Here is a 13,115-nt window from a genome sequence, read left to right as displayed (position 1 = left end):
AAGAACAAAAATGGAGGCATCACACTTTCTCATTTCAAACTATATTACAAAAGTATAATAATCAAAAGAGGGCAGTACTGGCATAAAAATTGACATTTAGGCCAATGGAACAGAATTGGGAGCCCCAAAATAACATGGTCGATTAATCTATGACAAAGGAGGCAAGAATATACATTAGGGAAAAGATAGTCTTTTTGATAAATGGTGCTGGGAAAACTGGACAGTTACATGCAAAAGAGTGTAACTGGAATTTCATTAAGCCATACACAAAAGTAAACTCAAAATGGATTAAAGAACTAAATGTAAGGCCTGAAACCGTAAAACTCCTAAAAGAAAACATAAACAATACTCTCTTTGACATCAGCTTTCACAACGTTTTGCTGGATATGTCTTCTCAGACAAGGAGAAACAAAAGCAAAAATGAAATACCAGAATTACATCAAACTAAAAACATTTACACAGTGAGAGAAACCATAAAAAAAAAAAAAAAAAAAAAAGAATGGCAACCTACTGAATGGGAGAAGATGTTGGCAAATACTGTATCCTAAAAAGGGTTAATATGAAAAACATATAAAGAACTCATGGAACACCTGGGGGCTCAGTCAGTTAAATGTCTGACTGCAGCTCAAGTTATGATCTCGCAGTTTGTGAGTTCAAGCCCAGTGTCAGGTTCTGCGTTGATGGTGCAGACCCTGCTTAGGATTCTCTTCCTCTCTCTCTGCCCCTCCCCTGCTTGCTTGCTCTCTCTCTCTTTTTCTCTCTCTGTCTCTCAAAATAAATAAATAAACAAAAAAAATAACTCCTATAACTCTGTAACAAAAAAACCAAATAATCTGTTTTAAAAATGGACAGAGGACCTGAATAGGCAGTTTTCCAAAGAAGGCATACAGATAACCAACAGACACATAAAAAAGTGCTTGTTCAACATCACTAATCATCAGGGAAATACAAATCAAAACCATGAAGAGATATCATCTCACACCGGTCACAATGACTAGTATTAAAAAGAAAAGAAATGAAACGCAAATGTTGGCAAGGATGTGGAGAAAAGGTGTTTTGAGTGCACGCTGGTGGGAATGTAAATACTTGCAGCCACTGTGGAAAACAGTAGGGAGGTTTCTCAAAAATTAAAGATAGAAATGTTATTTGATCCAGTAATTCCACTGCTGGATATTTACCTAAAGAAAACGAACCACCAATTTGAAAAGATATATGCAACCTTAGGTTTATTGTGGCAAAACAAAACTATATGCCCCCCCACCCCCCGATGTTTATTGCAGCACTGTTTACAATAGCCAAGATATGGAAGCAGCCCAAGTATCTATTGATAGATGAATGGATAAAGAACAAGTAGTATATGGATACAATGAATGTGACTCAGCCATGGAAAAGAATGAAATCTTGCCACTTGCAATAATATGGATGGCCCTTTCTCAGAGAAAAACAAAAACCATATGATTTCACTTAACATACAGAATCTAAAAAACACAAAATCCACACACATAAGTCTGGAAAAAGTCTCTTGAATACAGAGAACAAACTGGTGGTTGCCAGAGGTAAAAAGATAGATGGATGGGTGAAATAGTTGAAGGGGATTAAGAGGTGCAAACTTGCAGTTACAAAATAAATAAGTCATAGGGATGAAAAGTTCAAATTGGAAATATACTCAGTAATAGTGTAATAACTGCATGATGGCAGATGGTAACTATACTTTCCTTGGTGAGTACTGCATAATGTATAGAATTGTTGAATCACTGTGTTATACACCTGAAACTAATATTAATATTGTCAACTCTAATAAAAAATAAATGAAAAAGATAAAATAAACTTTTTCCAACAGAAAAAAATTGTGTGTCAGATTATTTGTAAATCCACATCATTTTATAATTATCCTAGAGCTGCTTATCATTTTTAAAGTGATTTTGTAAGGAATCTTTTGTAAAGTGAATAGTTATAGGGTTTATGTAAATCCAGATTTTGAAGTGTTTCTGAAAGGGAAGCCAACTAATCGTTTCTGTGGTATGTTGAAATACATTTGAGATAAGTCTTTATTTCACCTAAGGAAGCCTTTTAACAAAATTACTATTAGAATATGGTTAATTGTGAAGACCTAGAAAATACCTAGGTTTACCTTAGAACTTAGGGATTACAATACACTTAAGAGCTATACTATTAAATCCTTACTCTCTACTGTGCCACAATGCTAGGTGCTTAGTTCATTTAATCCTCACAGCAGTCTTATTGCGTAAGGTATTATTATTCTCCTTTTATAGATGAGGAAACCAAGGCTTAGAGAAATGACATAACTTGCCCAAGGTTTTCCAAGTTAGTACGTGACAGAGCTCTGATTTAACCTTGGTGTGTCTGACTCCAAAGTGCCACATTTCCTTGTGAGCTCATGTCTTATAAATGAGAGCTGGAGTTTCAGGAAAGGTTACTTTGTAGATGATTTATTCTTAAAGTTGTAAAGTCATTGATTATACTAATAGTTTTTTTTTTGCCCCCTTTGGAGAAGTGGGAATATTTTATCATTGAAATCAAAGAAAGGTTTTTTTAGTATTTTAAGAATTACTAATTTTACTAGTTTTTGGAAAGGGGTTGAAAGTAAAAAATAGTGTGATTTCATCCCCAGATAAACTGCCATAGAATCCAGAGTTATCTATATTATAAATCAATTCTGTTTTTTAAATGATGGTCATATATTCAAACTGGCATTTAAAATTTCTTTGTTTAAAGTTTTCAAGTAAAGCAGGTTTCCATCCTTCCTCCATTATGTTCTAGAACCCTCTAATGTTTTACATAATACATTCAAATGTGTTAGTATATAATGCCATATATTTTTCTGATTTATGTAATCAAAAGGTTTTACTGATTTAAATACTGGTAGTCTTATTACTGTGTAAGGAATACATGTTTAAAATACCAACATAAAACACAAGTGATTCAGCTGAGTATGTGATAAGGCAGCCTTTCTGCTCATGCTTCTGCTTTGTTATTCAAGTAGAGACCACTTCCCCAGGTGAGTTTGTTTGGGCTTTGTTAGTTCTTGCTTTGAGGAAGTAATTTGTTCTTTTCATTCTTAGGTTAGATTTAGAAAAACCTCTTCTTTTTTAAAGCAGCTTGAAGCTGGATAATGGAATGTTGGTGTTAATGGATTTTATTTTTAACCTCCAAACAGAGCAGCATTTTGCAGATGTTGTCCTTAGTGAAGAATTTCTCAATCTTGGCATTGAACAAGTGTGCAGCTTAATCTCAAGCGACAAACTTACCATTTCTTCAGAAGAGAAGGTAAGGAAAAAATTTTTTTCCTAGTATATAGTGATGTAATATTTTTCCTTTCTTTATTTCACTTTGTTTTGTAACTTTGTAATCCTATATGTGTAGTGATAGCCAGTGACCTTTGATCTGTAAGGTATTAAAAACTCAGTTAGTCAACTTGATTATCTGTGCAAATTGGTGTGTTTCTTCACTCCATAGGAAGTTCCCTAAATTGCTAGACATTAGAGTTTTGTACTTGACCCCACAGCAAGTGCTTGAACACATTAAACTGAAATAAGCCCTTATGGGTGCTAGGTTTCTTCCTACAGCTAGATGTCTGTAAAAATTGTGATCTAAATGCAGTATTTCTCAGACCAAAGTAATTTCACCATCATGTGTGTTGGTGGAAGTTACCAGGGCTAATAAAGTTTAGCTTGTTCTAGACTGAACATTCGTGACCATGCTCTTTAGACTGATCTCCTACTACTTATACTCTGCCCGGCCCAGTGCTTCCCTCCTCCCTTCCAGAGCACTGTGCAACTGCTTTGTCTGGTTGTAGCCTCCGATCTCTCCACATTTTGAGCTTACCTATGTCAGCCACCTGTACCTTTCCTGTTGATGAAGAATCTTCTCTTAGTGAGTTTTATTCTTTGGATAGGTATTGTATCCTATGGGAATCGGGGCACAAAAGCTTGTGAAAGTTTGAAGGAAGTGAAACTTTCTTTCTTTCGATGCTTTACATTTAAAACGTTTTTTAAAGGGGTGCCTAGGGCTCAGTCAGTTGAGCATCTGACTTCAGCTCAGGTCATGATCTCACGGATTGTGAGTTCAAGCCCTCCACTGGGCTCTGTGCTGACAGCTCAGAGCCTGGAGCCTGCTTCTGATTCTGTGTCCCTCTCTTGCTCTGCCTCTCTACCGCTCATGCTCTGTCTCTCTCTCTCTCAAGAATAAATAAAACATTAAAAAAAAAAATTTAAACTTTTTTTTTAAGTTTATTTATTTATTTTGAGAGAGAGAGAGCACACGCACACGAGCAGGGGAGGGGCAGAGAGAGGGAGAGAGAGAATTCCAAGCAGACTCCGCACTGTCAGTGCAGGGTCTGATGCAGGATTCAAACTCTCGAACTGTGAGACCATGACCTGAGCCGAAATCAAGAGTCAGGTGCTTAACAAACTCAGCCACCCAGGCGCCCCCCTTGATGCTTTACATTTAAAGTTGTATGAAATTTAGCTTTATTCCTGCCTGGGCACAAAAAGACGTATTTACTATACCATATGAAAAAACATGCAGTAAATGGTTGTTAGATGTATAATCTTAGCACTTTAGAAATACAGGGGAGAGGAAAACATCACTATTCAGACGCATACAGACGCATATTGAGTGCCTACTTTGTACCAGACACTGTCACGGAGTCCCAGATATGGCAATACTAACAAAATAGAACTCTTTACTCCACTGGAGGGACAACCAGCGGGGTAAATGGATGACTACAGAATGCTGTAGAGGGTACTGTAGGAACATTACATCATTCCAGGGATGGGAACAAGATCAGCTTGTTCCCAAAGTTATGATCCAAGTTTTTAAAAATGTTTATGAGTTTTCCAGGGAAGTCGGGATGGGTGGGAATGGGAAGGGCATTCCAGGAAGAGGTACAATACATAAATGTAAAAAAGGCATGAAAGAATAATTATATTAGGTTGGTTCTTTGTGATTAGAGTTTGGAATATGTATGGCAGAATGCTGGGAGATAAGATGGGAAAATGACATAAAATATCTTCTCAGCCGTATTAAAGAAACTTGACGTCATCCTTGTAACAAAAAGCCTTTAAAGGGTTTTAAATGGTAGGAGAATGCCATGGTAATACCTATATTATAGAAATGTCATGAAGGTTGTTTTGATTTTCCACTGCTGCATAACAAGCCACTGCAAAGTGTAGTGACACAAAACAATAACCATTTTATTATGCTCACAATTCTGTGGGCAGAATTCATTCAGGGCATATAGGAACAGTCTGTAGTGTCTGGGGCTTCAGCTGGCTTGGCTTGAATATCTGGAGATACCAGCGTGATACCAAATTAGCCGTATAGCTGGGGTTTCAGTCCGTCTGGACATCCATCCAGAATATCCATGATGGCTTCTTCATTCACTTATCTGGCTCCTGGGCTGAAGTTTGGTTGGTATCTCCCTTCCCTCTGACCTCTTTCTCCCTCCCCTTCCCTACCCTCCTTCTCTGTGGCTAGCTTGGGTTCCTCATAGCATGGTGATTGATCTTAAGTAATCAGACTTATTTTTTCTTTTTAATGTTTATTTATTTTGAGAAAGAGAGAGAGAGAGCATTAGTGAACAGGGGAGGGACAGGGAGAGAGGGAGAGGGAGAATTCCAAGCAGACTCCATGCTGTCAGTGCAGAGCCTGACGTGGGGCTTGAACTCAAAGGACCATGAGATCATGACCTGAGCTGAAATCAAGAGTTGGCTACTTAACCGACTGAGCCATCCAGGTGCACCTCAAGTAATCAGACTTCTTACATGACATCTGGCTTCCCCTGAAATGAGCATTTCAAGAGACCATAATGAATGAGAAAAGCTTCTTATGACCCAGCTTCAGAAGTCACACAGTGCTGCATCTGCAATTTTTTTTTTTTTTTTTTTTTTTTTTTTTTTTTTTTTGGTTACACAGGGACAGCTTAGATTCCCTGTGGGAGGTTTACTGCATAAGATGTGGATACTGAGAGATGTACTTTATTAGGGGACCAGTTTGGAGACCACCTGTCACAGTGGTGATATGCTGAATGAACAAAACCCCAGAAATGGGGTGAGGGACAGATAGGATGTTGAAGTCAAACCAGTGAGTAGTTGGATCTGATTCAGGATGGTATAAACAGGTGAAGAGAAAGCAGAGCTGAGAAATAGTAGATAGAATTTACAGGATCCTCTATTTCTAGCAGCCAACACATAGAGGTACTTGGTAGGTGCTTGCTGACCAAATAAATTAAGGAGGCATGTTCATTATAATGTAGATTATTTTTAATTTCTCGCTCTTTTCCTGTATCAAAATAAATATTTTTTGTTCCTGGTAATCAACTTAACTATCATCATTAAGCATTTTCAACAACACTTTAAAAATTATTGATTATGTGTTCATCAGTCTGGAAGGAAATTATGTAGTCAATTATTATCTTCATATTAGCTTATTAGCTTTCTCATAGGTTTATGTTGTTAATTTGTAATGATCTTATTTCATTTTTTGAAAAAATTCAAATATTAGATTTTAACATATTCCATTGTGAGAAAAGAAAGTTCATCTATTTTGCAGACCCTCAGTTTAGAAGTGTATGGTCCACATCTATTTGTAAATCTAAAGAAATGCCAAAAATAGTTGTTTATAAGGGTATATGATTTTCATCCCACAACATCACTTTGCTTTAATATTTTGGGTGCTTTATTCCAAAGAGACTTGAAATTTATTTTTTTAATTAATTTAGTTTTTAATTTACATCCAAATTATTTAGCATATAGTGCAACAATGATTTCAGGAGTAGATTCCTTAATGCCCCTTACCCATTTAGCCTATCCTCCCCCTCCAACAACCTCTCCACAGTAACCCTTTGTTTGTTCTCTATATTTAAGAGTCTCTTATATTTTGTCCCCCTCCCTGTTTTTATATTATTTTTGCTTCCCTTCCCTTATGTTCATCTGTTTTGCATCTTAAATTCCTCATATGAATGAAGCCTTATGATATTTGTCTTTCTGTGACTAATTTTGCTTAGCATAATACCCTCTAGTTCCATCCATGTAGTTACAAATGGCAAAATTTCATTCTTTTTGATTGCCGCGTAATACTCCATAGTAGATATATACCACATCTTCTTTATCCATTCATCCATCGACGGACATTTGGGCTCTTTCCAAACTTTTGACTACTGTCGGTAGCACTGCTATAAACATTGGGGTGCATGTGCCCCTTCAAAACAGCATACCTGTATCCCTTGGAAAAATACCTAGTAGTGCAATTGCTGGGTCATAGGGTAGTTCTATTTTTAATTTTTTGAGGAGCCCCCATACTGTTTTCCAGAGTGCCTATACCAGTTTGCATTCCCACCAGCAGTGCAAAAGAGATCCTCTTTCTCAGCATCCTTGCCAACATCTGTCATTGCCTCAGTTGTTAAATATTTGCCATTCTGACAGGTGTGAGGTGGTATCTCATTGTTTTGATTTGTATTTTCCTGATGATGAGTGATGTTGAGCATTTCTTCATGTGTCAGTTGGCCATCTGGATGTCTTCTTTGGAGAAGTGTCTATTCATGTCTTTTACACATGTCTTCACTGGATTATTTGTTTTGTGGGTATTGAGTTTGATAAATTCTTTATAGAGTTTGGATGCTAACCCTTTATCTGATATGTCATTTGCAAATATCTTCTCCCATTCTGTCAGTTGGTTGCCTTTTAGTTTTGCTGATTGTTTCCTTTGCTGTGCAGAAGCTTTTTATTTTGACGAGGTCCCAGTAGTTCATTTTTGCTTTTGTTTCCCTTGCCTCCGGAGACATGTTGAGTAAGAAGTTCCTGTGGCCAAGGTCAAAGAGGTTTTGCCTGCTCTCTCGTTGAGGGTTTTGATGGCTTCTTATTTTATGTTTGGGTCTTTCATCCATTTCGAGTTTATTTTTGTGTATGGTAGAAGAAAGTGGCCCAGGTTCATTCTTCTGCATGTCGCTGTCCAGCTTTCGCAGTACCATTTGCTGAAGAGACAGTCTTTATTCCATTAGATATTCTTTCCTGCTTTGTCAAAGATTAGTTGGCCATACGTTTGTGGGTCCATTTCTGGGTTTTCTATTCTGTTCCATTGATCTGAGTGTGTTTTTGTGCTAGTACCATACTGACTTGATGATTACAGCTTCGTAATACGTCTTGAAGGATTGTGATGCCTCCAGCTTTGGTTTTCTTTTTCAAGATTGCTTTTGCTATTCGGGGTCTTTTCTGGTTCCATTTAAATGTTAGGATTGTTTGTTCTAGCTCTGTGAAGAATGCTGATGTTATTTTGATAGGAATTGCAAGAGACTTGAGATTTAAATCAAGTAAATAGAACCAAATTCAATTTAGAAAAGTCATCAACAGTGAATTAGATCACGTATCATCTGATTATCATAGCTACCACTTAAGTTCAAGAAGATTAGATAGTGTACTTGGTTAAGTGCTTAGTTAATACCAAATGAAAAATACTAGATACATAAAAGTACTAAAAGTACTTACAACATTAATAATAGAACTACCATATGATCCAACAATGCCACTTCTGGGTATATAGCCAAAGCAAATGAAAACAGAATCTTGAAGAGACATCTGCACTCGCATGTGCATTGATTTATTGCAGCATTATTCATAATAGCCAAGATTTGGAAACAGCCTGTTGTCCCTCAGTGGATGAATGCATAAGGAAGTATCACACACACACACATATACAGGAATATTATTCAACTATGAGAGAAGAGGAAATACTGCCATTTGTGACAACATGTGTGGATCTTGAAGGCATTATGCTAATTGAAATAAGACAGAGAAAGACAAATACTGTATGGTATCATTTATATGTGGAATCTAAATAAACAACTCACAGAAACATAGTAGAGTGGTGGTAGATGGGGTTGAGGGTGAGAGACATGGGGAGATGTTGGTCAAAGAGGTACAAACTTCTCGTTATAAGATGAATAAGTTCTGGAGAATGTATAGTATGGTGATTATAGTTAATAAAACTGCATTATATACTTGAAAGTTGCTAAGAGAATAGATCTTGAATGTTCACACCACAAAAAAAGAAGTAATTATGTGACATGTTGGAAGGGTTAGCTAGAGCTTTGATGGTAATCATTTCACAATGTACAAGTCTATCAATGAACACTTTAAACTTATACAATGTTATCTGTCAATTATATTTCAATAAAGCAGGGGAAAAAAGTACTTCTGTCAAATGAAAAAAAAAAAAAGAAATAGATTGGATAACTTTTTAAGTACTGAGCCACCCAGGTGCCCCTGAGCCATGTATTAAACTTGAATGTCTTAGCAAGAGTTGTATATAAAATGTAATCTCATCATACTTTATTCAGATGCCTTGGTACATAACTCATTACTTATTTTCTTTTCCCCACATTTTCTGCAAGGTATTTGAAGCAGTAATAGCTTGGGTAAACCATGACAAGGATGTAAGGCAGGAATTTATGGCACGGCTGATGGAACATGTGCGGTTACCTTTGCTTCCTCGGGAATATTTAGTTCAGGTAAAAGCATATTCACAACACCTGAATACACATAGCACTTTGTCACTGGGCTGACAGCATGGAGATCTCTGTTAACACGGTGATAACACCTGCAGAATGCAGACCACAGGGCGCAGGACAGAGAATGATAAAGGCACCTGCAGTCCTCGGCAGCTGCTCCTTTACTTAGACCACTCCCCATTCTTGGAAATTTACTTCTCCCCACTTCTGATGTGGGCAAGCAGATACTAGAACTTATTGAGGCAGTATTTATGGTCATTTACACATAAATAAATGCACCTGTGGCTCTGTGTCCCTGCTCTGCATCTTCTGTGCTTTCCCTTTGATAGCTTCTTCTGATTGCCCTGCAGAAATGGAGTTTTGACATGCGACCCAAATACCATTGAATTTGACTTCATAGTATTATAGTGGCATGCATTGGGTTTCTGTCTTTGTTTCTAAGGTGAGGAAAACCACCATATTTGAAATAAGTAGAAATAAATGGATCTTTAGCAGTCTATGAACAACTTTGAATTTATTTTTTTATTATTAGTATCCTACTTGGAACATTTCAACATTTTTATAATTGGAGCCATCCAAGGAAACCTTCTTTATTAAGAGATTCAGTCTGAGCATTTTAGGATTTCTTGAAGCCTCATTATTTGTTGTGATCTGTATAATCATTGATACTCCACTATTAAGAAAATGAACAGAAAAACCTGTCCTGCATTTGAGGTCAGGAATAGCAGGTACAAGATTTAGTTGTGGTGTAGGCACATTGTTATAGAATATTTTGAGTCCCTCTTCTGGATATTTTATTTGCCTTTTTGTGTTTGAAAAATTGTCTTTAGCTTATTAGTATTGCCTACTCTACCTGAAGAACTCATTGTCTAAATTCTTTTCTTACTCTTTGGCTTGATGTTTAAAGATAAGAAATAGGCAAATATAGTATGATCTAAAGATTATTCTGTAGCCGATGTTGAGGTATATAATTTTGATTGTAGTTCTTCTTTTTGTTGCATACGTATGTTTTTCTCTGCACACCAGATACTTGAGCATTTTTGGACTTCATTTATTTTTCTCTTGGTGATATTTATAAATGTTCCTTTGTAAGGGAAAGACTGAACCAGAGAGGATAGTTACTGCTTTTTTCCCTCTTCTTTACTCTGTTGCTTTGTCCGTTTTATCATGAAATAGTTGTTCCCCTCATGGGGTGTGTCTTCTCTCTTACAGAGGGTTGAAGAGGAGGCATTGGTCAAGAATAGCAGTGCCTGCAAAGATTACCTCATTGAAGCTATGAAGTATCATTTGCTGCCGACAGAGCAGCGTATATTAATGAAGAGTGTCCGGACCCGACTGAGGACACCCATGAACCTTCCCAAAGTAGGATCTATTGTTCACACTTATTATTTCATCTGAAAGGCCCATAGTGAGGCTGTTAATACTTTTACTCGTCTGGAATTTTTATGTGCCTGGAAATTCACTGTAGTGTATATAACTCAACTTCCCTGTTGGGTTTGTCTGTAGAGGGTGGGGATTGTTTGGTTCATTTAATCTTTATAAACCGCATGATGTCACTGTTCTGGAACAGAAGGCAACTGATCTTTTTCCCTTCTGAGTCTCATTAGCTTCAGTTAGAGTACAAAGGAAAATCAGAGTAGGTAAAAAGATTTCTCTGGAAGCTGCGCATATAGATAATAATTGAAGACCAAGTAGTTTCTCAGAATTACATATTAGAGTTAAAGCTGATGAATAGCCTGTTCAGTACATTTCCTTCCTATTCCCTGTTGTATACTCTTTGACGGTGCACTCACACTTCCTATGTAGCCATCAGTGCAAGGTTCACCATATGTCCTCCCAGATCTCCAGTGTTCATATTTCCCTTGTGTCAACGTTCATATTCTACCTTTATCTTTTTAGTTGAAGCCATGTATGTTTCACTGATTTAATTTTCCTTTCAGAAAAACCCCTCATTTCTGTCTCTGTTTGCAATTTCTTGTACTCATTTTTCATCTTCACAGTACTGGAAGACCAGCACTTTATGTGTCATTTTGTGTAGGGTCTAATCAGAATGATCCATAGTGTAATGCTTTTATTTATGTATTTTTAGCTCTTGTATGCATTTGGGGCAATGATCAATTAAGAAATAAGAATCTGTTACCCATTGTTTTTTTTTTTATATCATCTTTAGTTACCACTCTATCCTTTCCATTAAATTATGTCTTTTAAATTCTTTCACTTAATGTTTTTTAGTGTTTTTTTCAAGTTTTATTTTTGGAATCTACATTTTTAATTGCTTCACATATTTATCGATACTGTTTTTCTGTTCTGCCCAGTGTTAACATCAGTTCTCAATTTAGAACCAACTGTGTATTTTACCAGTATGCTATTTACTCCTTTTTCTAGATCATTAGTAAACATTTTAATCTAGAATGAACCTCAGCACTCTCCCTGGTGATACCTTGCTAGAAATACCCACTCACTGACATAGTCCATTTGCAGAAAATTTCAGTCCATATGATTATGTTTATTATCTAAACAGAGATAATTTATCTCAGCCAAAAATAAGTAATTTGGCCTGTAATGTCCAGTGAGATTCAGGATCAAATAGACTCAAATTTGGCATGATTTTTTTTTTTTTTTAACATCCCTCTGCGTGTTACTCATCATTTTGTCGTCTCCTAGAGGTTTGGATGCTTTTCTCAAAATATTCTAAATTTTTACTCAGAACTATTATCACTTAGAAGGTATTTACAAGGCATTCACTTCCTACCCTGTTTTGAGAATTGGTATTTGCCGTTTTTAAATTTTCTGATCTCTCCTCAGTTCTCCAAGATTTTTCAAAAATAATTGTAAGTGGCTCAGTAAGTACATTAGCTAGTTCCCTTAACATCTTAGTATGCATGCCATCTGGGTCTGCTGGTTTTATAAATGTTTACATTTTCCAAATACCCTTTTACCTGCTTTTATAAATAGCCATCTTTATAAATCTTCATCACTTCATATTTGTCCATATTATTTGGTGTCAGTTTTTGTTCTTAAAAAAAATTATAATAAGTGTTGATAGTCTTAGCCCATTTAAATTACTATTTTATGCTAGTTTTGTCAGCTTCCTTCTGGTTTGTTTTATCTTTAATACTTTTTTAAACATTTCATATCTGTATATCCCCTCTTCTGGCATCTTTAGCATTGCTATCTTTATCCTGCAAAGACCTTTAGAGTGAAAACTAACTCTCTTCTAATTTCTGGAATAAACATGTCACTTTTGGAAACTTTCTAAAGAGTTCTTGGTAAAATCTTATCAGGTATTTTATTTTCTCTTTTGTAGAGTTGTGATTATCTGTTCAGTTTATATTGTTTCTGGGCTTTTCTGGCTATGGCTTTGGAATGGCCCTTCCAATCTATTATACTTTTGGATTTCTCAATTCTTTAGCTTTTTTTTTTTTTTTTTTTTTTTTTTGTGGTTGGTATACCGTCCATGAAGGTTCTGTTTCATTCTGCTTTCTCAGGTGGCTAGGGAGGAGGGGCAGCAGACATGGCAAATGGTAGTGAACTCCACTGTTGCTTTGACCTTGCATTTGCATGATCCCTTCTCAAAATTTACTTATCT

General features: G+C 36.3%; 1 protein-coding gene across 5 annotated transcripts in view; it reads left to right on the top strand.

Annotated features, from left to right (window-relative positions):
- The window catches only part of KLHL2 (kelch like family member 2), a 121,586-nt gene that overhangs the window by 86,798 nt on the left and 21,673 nt on the right, over positions 1 to 13,115 (top strand). For 4 of the 5 annotated variants that reach the window (XM_042935130.1, XM_042935127.1, XM_042935128.1 and 1 more), the window contains 3 exons: positions 3,179 to 3,288; positions 9,410 to 9,526; positions 10,739 to 10,888. In XM_042935130.1, the coding sequence (XP_042791064.1) occupies positions 3,179 to 3,288; positions 9,410 to 9,526; positions 10,739 to 10,888 (377 nt within the window). The remainder of the gene's footprint in view (positions 1 to 3,178; positions 3,289 to 9,409; positions 9,527 to 10,738; positions 10,889 to 13,115) is intronic. The other variant, XM_042935129.1, reaches the window with a different exon arrangement.

This window comes from Panthera leo, chromosome B1, assembly GCF_018350215.1.
Source record: "Panthera leo isolate Ple1 chromosome B1, P.leo_Ple1_pat1.1, whole genome shotgun sequence".
NCBI classification, from domain to species: Eukaryota; Metazoa; Chordata; class Mammalia; order Carnivora; family Felidae; genus Panthera; species Panthera leo.
The sequence above is the reverse complement of the archived record's forward strand: the minus strand, read 5'-3'. Positions and strand labels throughout refer to the sequence as shown.